Below are 12,224 nucleotides of genomic sequence, written 5' to 3'. Positions count from 1 at the left end.
TAACTTGTTTTTTTTATTTTTAAAAATTTATGACGTAGGAAGAAAAAAAAGAAGGGAAGAGGAAGAGGAGAGGAGAACCCCGACGAGCGACACCCGCTCATTAGCGATGCCCGCCGGAGCCAGTAGTAGCGTTGAGTCGTTGTCGCGAGATGGATTCCAACTTGGGCCTGTAGGCCTAGAGAGGGAATAGAAGAGAGAACGGGCCGGCAGGCTCGGCCCAAAATAGCGCCGGAGTCCGTAAATACGAACAGCCCAGCCCACCGCCGCATCCTCGCAACCACTGTCTCGCTCTCCGCCGCCATCGCCGCCGCCGCCTTCCTCTCCGCCGCCGCCGTTGGTACTCGCGCTTGCCGCCCGTCGAGCTCCCCTCACCGATAAAGGCTCACCGAAGGTTTCGTCGTCGACCCCGGGAGGTAAGCGTCGATCCCGCCCCCTGGCCGTTCTTAGGGTTTTTCCTAGGGTTTGGTTCCGGTTCTCCCCAGTCTCAGGCAGGAGATTTCGGTTTCGCGCCATCCATCGGAGTCGCGTTGCGAAGCGGAAAGCTTTGCGGCGAATCACGTAGAGCGAGGGACCTTGACCCGCCACTTGCACATTCATGTGCGTGAAGAACACGATTTTATGCGGAAGATTTCTGCAAGCCACACATAAGTGACTGTGGATCTAGATACGGGCTCCCCCACTCCTTTGGAAGGTGTGATGATTTGTGGGTGTTCTGGTAGTGTGAATTTGTTGCTCTGTGAAGGATTTACAGATTGCTGTTTAAAATGTCTGTATTCTGATTTCTGAAACTTATGGCAAGTTTAGCAGCTCCTGTATATGCCGATTGAAATACAAGTAGAATTATGCACACTGTAGTTTAGTTAGTTCAAATGTCATGGGTGGAGATAGTGTGTTTTCTGTTTTACCTGCTGCAATTGGTATTAAGGCCGTAGGTGACCTTGCTTTTGCAGTTTCAAATATGTCTGGCCGAGGACTGATGAAGCAGGACTTAAGCAAGCTTGACGTGACGAAGCTCCACCCTTTATCACCTGAAGTTATCTCACGCCAGGCGACGATCAATATCGGTATTGATGCAACCCTTTTAGCAATGCTTACTGTTATATGGTTAAGTATTACAGAACTTATCGCTGCATTTTTTATTTTGTGTGTTTTCTTATGTACAAACTACATATCATGATTCATGATTCTGAAAGAATGCTTAGGTTGCCCCTTCATAAGCATTTGGCCGTGTTAACTAGTATCATGAAATGACCTACATGGTTGTTCTTTTATACAACCTTACATTTCCAGTACTTTTTGCAGAGTAGTTTGCTTCCTAGGTTATTACAGTTCATCAGTACCATAACTCCTCCACAGTGGAGTTTCATTTGCATGCTATTGGTAGTTTGCTCATGTAGATGTAACTTTCCTTTCTTCTGTTTGTACTTGTGGACTTGTTCAGTACAATACTTACTTTTTTTGTCCAGATACTGTGCATGGGAGGGAGCATTCTGATTTTTTTAAAAGAAAAAAAAAAGATAACAACTAATGGAGATGTTTGTCTCTGGTTTTTTTGTTGTATAACTAGGGACATTGTAATGTTATATTATTTGCATATCTGATTTGTGAACTTCCTGCAGCGGCATGACATTCTTTTTCATTCTGTAAAATTTCAGGTACCATAGGGCATGTGGCCCATGGAAAGTCCACTGTTGTGAAGGCTATATCTGGAGTTCAGGTATTATTAATGTATTTTATTATCATGCTTCTTTCCGAGTGATGAATCTGAACTCTGCGTATACCTGACAACTATGTATCACATTTATTGGTAACCTGTGAGTTTTCCATATATTCTACCACATGATGCTTAGATGTGTGCCTTTTTGTACATGCTTGAATAAATTGCAGAGAACTTTAAAATGTATTGATAAAATTACACCATAGGGTGTAGAATTGAGAAGAGTTGTATCTGGAAATCCATATGATAAAGTAGTATAGAGGAGAATATGCCCCATCATAATGTCATTCTGTATATTGTAGTTCATGACTAGTTGCTTCACATATTCCATATGTAGTGGTGTACAGTTCATGAACATCTTTCATATTTAGTATTTATGTTCTTCACATGTAATTCATATATTTATATTTGTATAGTTGTCCTGATGTCTTCCTTGTGATTTGTAGACCGTTCGCTTCAAGAATGAGCTGGAGCGTAACATCACTATAAAGCTTGGCTATGCTAATGCGAAAATCTACAAATGTGAAGACGAGAAATGTCCACGACCAATGTGCTACAAGTATGCAAACAAACCACTAGACAACATGATCTTTTTAGTGTTTCCATTGAATATCTGATAGAAATTGTCAGTAGAGACTCAAATGATTGATTCTCCAAGAAAATAACTTAATAAAATTAGTTGCCATTCACCTCTTAGGATTATTGCTTTGGTGTGAAGCTCTTATACAATATGTGTGCTCTTGTTCACTCTTTGTTGACTTTAGTTTCCTATTACATAAAGGGCTTATGGAAGCGGAAAAGAAGATAGCCCTCACTGTGATGTGCCTGGGTTTGAAAACACTAGGATGAAGCTACTGAGACATGTTTCTTTTGTTGATTGTCCGGTATGATGAAATCCCTTTCCCTGTCAAATATGAATCCTCTCTTGAGACACGGCCTGATCAGTCTACCTGAATGTTTAATGATATTGCTTTATGCAATTCATTGCTTTGCAGTAGCATGTATATTTGGTTTTAAACATTTCGGTCTGTCAATTGTGATCATGGGGTTGTAGTTGCATCTGTTTTTAGATGCAAATATTGTTTCCACTAATAGGTGCATGACAATATACTGGAGGACTGAAGGATATAGATAAAAGAAATTGTAAAATGCTATCATTTCAACTTCTTTTATGGGCCACTAAGACTAGGTATTGGTTTACATTTGTTGAAGCCTGAGAAATTACCTATTTCCTCTTAACAGGGACACGATATTCTCATGGCTACGATGCTTAATGGAGCTGCTATCATGGATGGAGCATTGCTTCTGATAGCAGCAAATGAAAGTTGCCCACAACCCCAGACATCTGAGCACCTTGCTGCAGTTGAAATCATGCGTCTCCAGCATATCATCATTCTTCAGAACAAGATTGATCTTATCCAGGAAGGTGCGGCGATGAATCAGCATGAAGCAATCCAGAAATTCATCCAGGTCACTGTTGCCCATCATTTCTTATCTAGTAGATTATCTCATCTGTCTTTTTGTTTATGGAGATTTTTTTTTCTCTGCAGGGCACCATTGCTGAAGGTGCTCCAGTGGTGCCAATATCTGCTCAACTGAAGTACAACATTGATGTGATCTGTGAATACATTGTGAAGAAAATCCCCATTCCTGAAAGGAACTTCACTTCCCCTCCAAACATGATTGTTATTCGCTCCTTTGATGTCAACAAGCCTGGTTCAGAGGTTGATGAAATTAGGGGTGGTGTAGCTGGTGGCAGCATTCTCAGAGTATGTGTTCTCTCCTGTAACATAATTAAATATTTTAATCAGTAGTTTTTTATGTTAAGTATGAGCTGAATGGTAATGCTTCGTTCCAGGGAGTTTTGAGGGTTAACCAGAACATTGAAGTTCGCCCGGGAATTGTAATGAAGGATGAGAGCGGCAACATCAAATGCACCCCAATCTATTCGAGGATCGTTTCACTCTATGCTGAACAGAATGAACTCCAATTTGCTGTGCCAGGAGGTCTTATTGGTGTTGGAACAACCATGGATCCAACTTTGACACGTGCCGATAGACTGGTTGGGCAGGTTCTGGGTGAAGTTGGATCCCTTCCTGATGTCTATGTGGAGCTTGAGGTTTGCCATAACTCATTTGTTTCTTCAGGGTTTTAGTGAACGAATGTCATTACTTACATCTGAACCTTTCACACAGATCAACTTCTTCCTTCTTCGGAGGCTATTAGGTGTGAGGACAAAAGGCACAGAGAAGGCTGGGAAGGTCTCCAAGCTCACCAAGGGTGAAATCCTCATGCTTAACATCGGATCTATGTCGACTGGTGCTCGCGTGGTTGCTGTCAAGAACGATCTCGCCAAGCTTCAGCTCACTGCCCCTGTCTGCACAAGCAAAGGTGAGAAGGTTGCCCTCAGCCGCCGTGTCGAGAAGCATTGGCGCCTCATCGGATGGGGCCAGATCCAGGCTGGCACGACGCTCGAAGTTCCACCATGCCCGCTCTGAATTGTGTTTCTCCAGGCAGAAATCCTAATCTTTGAGAGAAGATAGAAGAGATGTGGAAGGGCAGAGAGCTCCTAGGCACTATTTTTGTGAGGTGGATGAGAAAACATGAATTTGATTTGGAAGCCATGTCATTGCGTGCTATCGAATTCAGCTATGCTACAAAAGTTTTGCTTACATCTGCATTCTGAATTATGGAGAATCGTTTTTTCACCATGTTATAATGAATTTGAAGTGGGGAGAAACCTACTAATTGATCAGAATTGCATTATTGCATTTCTCACTGAATCCAATCAGTGATGTATTATTGCATTGAACATGTTGCAAGAAAGGAACATATCGCTCTGGATTTTCTTTTTCTATCTTCTCCTCCCTTAAACCAGTTGTGACTTGCGACGCAAAGAATCTCCATACGAACATGACTATTTACTAGCATATCATCAAAAGTTTCAAAATATAAACCACAGTAACCAGCTAAAGAATACACAAGAATGTAACCTTTGCACAGGTATCTTCTACAGTAGCAGTCAGGAGAAACAGTTGTTCGATTCAGGATGAGCCCCCATTTCTATACGCAACCTTACTTAGGCTAGGCACTGGAATATCAAAAGCTATCAAACAATTGAGATTTTTGAGGCAGTTGAAAAACTAACATCTAAATTCTAAAATACCCCCACTCTACCTGTGATTGTGCAATTGAATTACAATGGTTAACTATCACACGAATCAGAGCTACAAATCAAGAAACTAGGATGTCTGGAAATCTCTCTACTCAGCCTATACTCTAAAATTGCTCCCAGAAGGCGGTCTCAACCTTGATTCGATGGACCGGGCATGTCAGGGTTGTCGAACATGACATTGGGCGCTGCCGAGGTTGAGGGAGCGTTCATCGCTGACAGAGGCAACCGACCCCCGAAAGAGAGCATCTGCAGCTGCCGCTGCTGCTGTTGCTGCAGCTGCTGCTGCTGCTGTTGCATCTGCTGCTGTTGCTGCTGCAAGAAGGCCTGTCGCTGCTGTTGCTGCTGTAGTTGCATCTGCTGCTGTTGCTGCTGCAGCTGCATCTGCTGCTGTTGCTGCTGTTTTTGTTGCTGTTGCTGCATCTGCTGCTGCAAGAAAGCCATCTGTGGGTGCACCTGCATGTTATTGGAGTAGAAAGCTGGAGTGCCGGCCTGGGGCATCGATCCCGGTATTCCTGGCGGTCGAATGTTCGCTTGACTCAATGGATTTGAGGCCATAGTGTTGCCTCTGGGTGAAGCTAACCGAAGCCCTGACATCATCCGGATGCGCTGAGCTTGCAGCCCCTGCCTCATCCTCTCGGACTGCTCACTGTCCCTCAAAAGGTAGGTCTCGATGTCTGCAAATTGCTTCAACTTCAACTCCAGCCTCTTCAACTGCAAATGAGTATTACAAAAATAACAGCAAAGAGTCCAAATGAAAATGATGAAAGCCACATCAAATATCAGCCAGTATGGCATAATCAAGTGAAAATGACATATTGGACAGTCATTAACCCCCACATCACATGCATAAATTTCATATCAGATTTAGGAACCAACTCCTGGAGGACAACTGATGTCAATTACCAGGTGGTTGGTTAACACTAAAACAGGCTACTAGGCTAGTTAAGGTTCCAAAGATAAATCAACATTCAACCCCGCTGGATCCTCCTGGTTTTAACTAAAAGCCAGTTTTAACCCTGGGTAATTAAGTTTCTGAAAACTTATTAAAATTATTGTCACAGGAGGATCTGTTTTATCCACACTCCAAATTAGCTAGAATCATCAAAACTTGTAAAAAAAATCTCTCCCACTGGGTAAAGCCAATACTTGCCGAATGGGCGTTGATGCTACTCAGTGACTATCTTTTATGCTCAGAAGTCACAACCTCTTTTGTTTCTCAATGCTTGGTCAGTTTGTTGACATGTCACTGTAGATTGTGAACTATCATCGTCCAATCACAAACTGACCGTTGTGATCCATGTTTTTATCAAATTAGCATAATATTGTTTCTGCACTATAGCTAATTCCATTCAGAATCAGATTTCAAGGCTTCTTCAAGTCCAAAAAGAAATGAGCAAGGACTGATAACGCTTCATCTATACTTCCTCCTTTTCATATTATAAGACTTTCTAGCATTGCCCACATTCATATATATGTTAATGAAACTAGACATATATGTGTGCCTAGATTCATCAACATCTATATGAATGTGAGTAATGCTAGAAAGTCTTATAACCTGAAACGGAAGTACTCTATACTACTATAAATGTTGGTAGTGGTAGTGGTAGTGGTAGTGGTAGTGGTAGTGGTAGTGGTAGTGAATCTACCACCACAACACCCTATCACTGACGTGTCGGACCCTCAATGTCGGTGAAAATTTTGTGCTCCCTAGTTCAAATCCTTTGATTCCGTGGCAACACACGGGCAAATCAGCTAGTTTAATACAAATAAAAACAATGCCACAAAAGAATATGAAGCTAACTAGATTGTCATTACCATTAGAACAAATTGCAGAATGTGAACTTCTGTATTCCAACAAACCTGATGATTTATGATGGTAGCACTTAATCTCTGAATTTCACGCTCCTCCTGATCCGCAAAAAGTTTACACTTAGTTGCTGCTGCCGACAAGCCACATCTTGCAGCATGTCTAACATTTTCTGAAGAGACAGCCAATGAGGAATCTGTATTAAAATAAAACTGCATGTTAGAGTAACATCTTGAAAAGAAAGACTGAAGGATGCGGAATTACTAATTTTAGGAATAAGGTAGTCACCACAGTTCGGTCGAGCAGCATGGCCCATAACATCATTGCCAATTGAACTGATCCTTAATTGATGAACATTATTGTGTTAAGAGAAATCCAGCAAGGTGAGATAAAGTGAAAAGTAAGTGTAAAGACCCGAAGTAGAACAATTTACACTCCAGTTATAGAACTGGTATAACATGTCGGAGCTAAGAGTTCATTAATCTCATCCCTAAACCTCCCTTACACAGCATAGGTGGCTCACCTGGAGTCACCTCCAGTCAAAACAATTAATGCTTCACTTGCACAGGATGCCGCAACTCTTGGTCCTAATGAAGAGGCCAAAAATGCAATCTGCAAATCATCTCTGAACAGTAAGGCCAGAGACATAATAGAGATCTACAATAAACTGACAAGATCTGGGGAGAATGATCCAGTATGTGGGAGATTACTATCATAGTTTTCTACCTATCTACTAAGTTCCACCTAGATATTATGTTTCCATGTCTTGTCCCATGCCGCAAGCTATCATGTTAGTTCTAAATGATGGTCTGCACGAGATATTAAATAATAAAATGCCCATGGCTTTGCAACTAAAGCTGTGGTTTGCCTATACAATAAATCCCAGCTGTCTTACATCAGGTGTTTTTTAATTTGAGAATTCGGTCAATGGCAAGAAACTATGTATATCACTAAAAGTGGGCTGTATAAAAGCAGTGAAGATGACTGATATTGCAATGGAGCATAATGGTTTCAGCACCCAAATTTGAATTGAGCAGTGCAATGACATAATAAACAACATAGTCTGCAGTCACTCACCAGTGACATGACAGGATTAGCAGTGTTAATGAAAGGAAGGTCTCCAGCTTCGCCGCTTTGAGGCAAGCTTCCTAAGGCAAACAATTGTGGCAATTTAAAAACGGAGCCAGAAGCATTTTGCATCAACCAAAACTGATATCCAACACAAAAAAATGTTAAGTTTTTCAGTAAAGAAACAATGAATAAACCTGAAGTACTGCCATTGGAATTTGAATGCAAAAAACCATTGTTTTGTACTTTCGATGAAAAGGATGCTTCTGGTACTTTAATATTCTCTAACAATCCATCTTCTACTGGAAGACGAAGAAAATGGTGAAGACATTGTATTTTCGACTTTGTTCCAACATGCTCCGCAACAGCATTCCAGTTTTCTTTGTATTTGTCTATGCCCTCCAATAACAGAAATGTTTCCTGATCAGTCCAGCTGTCCCCATCATTGTCCAGTCCATCTTTCTTCCCATCCACTCTCTGAAAATCTAAGCTTGAGTGCCCAGTAACAAATCTTGCATCGTGGAAGCAATCCGAGCAAAGAGCAATGTCTGCCTGCTTAGTCAGTTAAAAGGAAAGCCTGAAACACCTTTACAAGCTTCTTTCAGAAAGAAAGGGATTTCTCAAGAGAAAGCAGAATAAAATTACTAAATACGCAAGAGATATAGATATCCATGAAGATGCACATGATTCAAGAAGGCACTTTGTGCAAGAGGGTCAACAGGGGTGGCAACTAGGACCAGCCTAACTAGAGAATTCTAAGCAATTATCAGGCATATTACAAAAGAAGATAGGCAATACTACCTCCATTATTATTTTACTTTACAATTTGGACATCGACACAATATCCAATGCACATGTCTCATCATTAACTTTTCTTAACTTTAGATTTATAAAAATTATTAGAAATAACTATATGAAAGTGTTTTTCAGGACAAATCTGTTAATACAATTCACATATAAAATCCTAATATCTTATTAATGATACACGATATCGAGGTTTGATTACACACATTCTAGAACGTCATCTATTTGAGAACAGAGGTAGTAGAACACTAAAATAGCAGAACAAGAGCCCTGAAGACAGGTTAGCCTAATGCACCATCCTAATACCTAATCACTGCAGTTATCTAGCGCCTATCGGTGACTTTTAGAACACTGCATATGCACATCAATATCTTAAATGGATCTGCTACAAAAATGCAGTTTCGCACACTAGACAATACACCATCCATTTTACAATAGTTGTCCAGTGCACATACATAGAAGATACAAAACTCCTTATTAGTTCAATTGGACTCTGATTGTTCTTAAGATCAAATTACTCCATCTAATGGTGTCAAATATAATCTAATTCCACCAAATATTATTACTGGCTTGTGTATTCAACATTTGAAGAATGATAAATATCTAATTGGCAGTCAGAATTATACACACCTCCTTTTGTGACTCGTAGTGCAAGCTAGGCAAAGGTTGTGCGCAGAAACTACAAAAGCTCTCAGACAATCTCTCCAACAATGTCTTCTCATCAAAACCAGCATCACCATTTTCCATCCCTGGAGAAGATGAAAGTGATGCCCCAGAAGCAATATCCTCTGCCCGGACACTGCATTTTGGTCGATCAAACAAAATTAAACCATCAATTGATTTCAATGGAGCAGACATGAGATGCAGCTCCCCTGTTGGCTCCTCTCTGATTAGTGTTGCTGCCATCCTCAAGCCCCGTTGAACAGACCCAGCCGCAAGGTAATTAATAATCCCCCAAGCGTCCAAAAACCTAACAATTCTACTCAGGTCATACAATTCAGGCGTGCTTGTGACAAGCCCTTGGCACTCAGAAAATGCAAGCCTCCTCGCAGGACGCTCCAGATACGTTGTAATTACCCTATTCCTCAACATAATGTATTTCTCTGGCGTGTGCCCCGGGGACTTCCCTGAGAAGAACTGCGGCAGCACTTGCCTCTCCAACCTGTGCACCGTCATTGGCAAGAACCAATCTACGATTTCCAAATCAACCCATACCACACAGCTTAAGTCAATTTAGTGTTCAGCTCAACTAGTATGGCACATTTCAGGAGCTCTTCGATTCAAGGAAACAAACCTGAATGCTTGGGTACCATGAGCAATTTGCCATCGAACTGCTTGGCCACGCCGCGGCACTCCATGAGTAGAGGAGGGGTGCAGACGTAGGAGGACGGCTTGTCGGGGTCGTTGGACAAGGACGGGTGGTCAGGGAGCACGGACGAGAGCACCTGGAGCTGCCCGTGAGAGATGTTCTCGAGCGCGGGGACGGCCGCGCCGCCGCCGCCAGCACCAGCACCAGCCGCGGCGGCGGCGCGCTCCGCCGCCATGACGGCGAGCACGGAGGGGTGGAGCCGGTTGACCACGCGGCGGAACGCGGGCGGGAAGGCGGAGACGCGCTCGATCGCCGTGGGGTGCACCTCGGCCTCGCGGAGGTCCACCACGGGGTCGTCATCGCCCCCGCCTAGGGTTCCGCCTCCCCCGTTGGCGGCCGCGGTGGCCGCGTGGAGCGCCGCGTCGTCGTCGTCGTTGTCGTCGTTCGCCGCCGCAGCCACCGCGGAGTCGGAGTCGTCGGAGTGGTCGGCCGCGGAGGTGTTCGCGTTGCGCTTCCGCTTCCGCCACTTGGCCCGAGCATCTACAGGGGAGGTAGGGTTTTGGCCGCCAGCGTCAGCGCGGGAGGAGGTCCCCGCGAGGGGGAAGTGCGAGGCGAGGAGGGGGGGCACGTACCTGCGGAGGAGGTGGCCTTGCGAGGAGGCATCGTCGCCGGCGCCGGTGGCGGAGGAGGCGGCGGCGGCGGCGGCGGCGGCGGTGGGGGAGCTTGGAGTGTTGCCGGCGAGGGAGGCACGTGCGAAGCGAGTGAGGAAGGGCGTTGAGCAGCCGCGGTTCGAATTTCTTCCCACTTTTTCGGCTTTTGCTATCCAATCAAATCATTCAAGCTTTGGTTACTGGATTATTCAAACGCGGAAATGTTAAAAATTATTTAAAAGCATTTTCTGAAAAAATAAAATATATCTGAGAAAAAAAGTTACATTTTCTAAAAATTAAGAAAATGTTAAAAATAGAGAAGTCAGACAGTTAAACCTATGACCTCATGTTCTGACTGTCACGAAGCGTTGATGTCGGTTGAATACTCGAATTAGAGTTAATTTAGAATAGATTAGGAGGAGGAGGAGATTTGGGGATCTAAATCCCAAAGGATAAATCTGGATTCTGAAGTGATGGTTGCACCTGCGATGTGGCAAAAGGGGGAGGAAGGAGGTGGCACCACCGGCGATAGATCTGAAGAGACTGATGGACCAAGTACACACCGAGAACACAAGAGCGATAGGCTAGATTAGATGGGGTAGAGACTATCACCGATCACAAAGAGGGGATGATCAACTAAGGTGTAAGGTTCAAGCGAGGCAAATCATTAGAGAAGAGGGTGGAGGTAGTAGTAGTCGCAGTCGGTGGAGAATTAGGTAATTTTATATAAATGGTAGGGGTGTCCACCACTTTATTATTTATTTATGTTCTTCTATTATTTTTTAGTCCTAAGGTACGAATTCATTTAGTTTATTTATTTGTTTAACTCTCGTGTAGTTAAATAAAGCATGAATGTGAATCTATGTGTGTTTTTCAAAATAAACATGTAAAAGATAACGTGATATCATTGGTTCAACGCATCAACACGCTACTTATGAAGGTGAATTATGGTATTATATCTTTCTAAAGCGGTAGTGTTAACCTGACATTTATAGTCGAACAAGACATAGTTGGAAAGATGAAATTGTCGGAATCAATTATAAGGAGGTCTTGTTAAATTTTGATTAGAAAAATGTTTGAAGTAAAGATAAATAAATCCTTATTTGATCAAAGTAAATTACTTTTAGAAAATATTGATAGGCTAATTTCAAGGTTTTTTTTCTCCGCAGTAGTGAGTGCACTTAACTTGTTGGACTATTAACTTACCGCTAAATCGCTAATGGAGCGTACGCCGATTGAACAGTCAAATGGAATAGGGAATAGTTAGTACATTTAGCTAGTCAGTCTATTGACTTGCTACTACTGGAGTCTACGCTAATTCAATGGTCAAATAAAGTCATATGTAAGATCTGTTATCCGAATCATCAGTGTTACTGATATGTGTGAGATTCCACATATCAATGCCATTGCATGACCAAAGTCTCGTGCATCATACATTATCATGAGCGGGCTTGTCCATCTAGGCATTTAGGGTACGTTCAATTCTTTATCTCTCATCCACATATTAAAATAGTAAATGCTATATAATGTCTCATTGGTGTTACACATGTTTTATGGTTTCTTAAAAGCTATATAAATATCTTAATGTGTAATTTTTTTCCCCAACCGAGGATAAACATAATTTTCGTTGGTAGACCCAGTTTAGCATGCATTAATTAGTGTAAAGAGGCAAAAAGGATTCGGGGACCCATAAT

The 12,224-nt window shown here is 42.5% G+C and overlaps 2 protein-coding genes across 3 annotated transcripts; one reads left to right on the top strand and one right to left on the bottom strand.

The window, feature by feature from the left end:
- The first annotated feature begins 267 nt into the window (after positions 1-267).
- On the top strand, positions 268-4,572 carry LOC4351657 (eukaryotic translation initiation factor 2 subunit gamma). Its single transcript, XM_015764623.2, has 9 exons — positions 268-413; positions 951-1,064; positions 1,656-1,717; positions 2,164-2,276; positions 2,499-2,601; positions 2,960-3,187; positions 3,268-3,486; positions 3,576-3,836; positions 3,913-4,572. The coding sequence occupies exons 2-9, from the start codon at positions 959-961 to the stop codon at positions 4,213-4,215; spliced, it is 1,395 nt and encodes a 464-aa protein (XP_015620109.1). The 5' UTR covers positions 268-413; positions 951-958; the 3' UTR covers positions 4,216-4,572.
- Positions 4,573-4,694: 122 nt separating this feature from the next.
- Positions 4,695-10,643, bottom strand: LOC9266524 (SWI/SNF complex subunit SWI3C homolog). 2 transcript variants are annotated; one of them, XM_015764621.3, is made up of 9 exons: positions 10,513-10,643; positions 9,866-10,420; positions 9,202-9,761; positions 7,965-8,319; positions 7,777-7,847; positions 7,223-7,311; positions 6,988-7,040; positions 6,753-6,895; positions 4,695-5,603 (listed from the first exon to the last, which is right to left on the bottom strand). In XM_015764621.3, exons 1-9 carry the CDS (start codon positions 10,541-10,543, stop codon positions 5,022-5,024), a joined length of 2,439 nt encoding a protein of 812 aa, XP_015620107.1. In that variant the 5' UTR covers positions 10,544-10,643; the 3' UTR covers positions 4,695-5,021. The 2 variants fall into 2 exon arrangements, with proteins under 2 accessions (XP_015620107.1, XP_015620108.1); XM_015764622.3 differs by having other exon boundaries at positions 6,988-7,034.
- Between the last annotated feature and the right edge of the window lie 1,581 nt (positions 10,644-12,224).

The sequence above is a fragment of the Oryza sativa genome, chromosome 12 (genome assembly GCF_034140825.1).
Source record: "Oryza sativa Japonica Group chromosome 12, ASM3414082v1".
NCBI lineage: Eukaryota > Viridiplantae > Streptophyta > Magnoliopsida > Poales > Poaceae > Oryza > Oryza sativa.
This window is presented reverse-complemented; position numbering and strand designations above follow the sequence as displayed.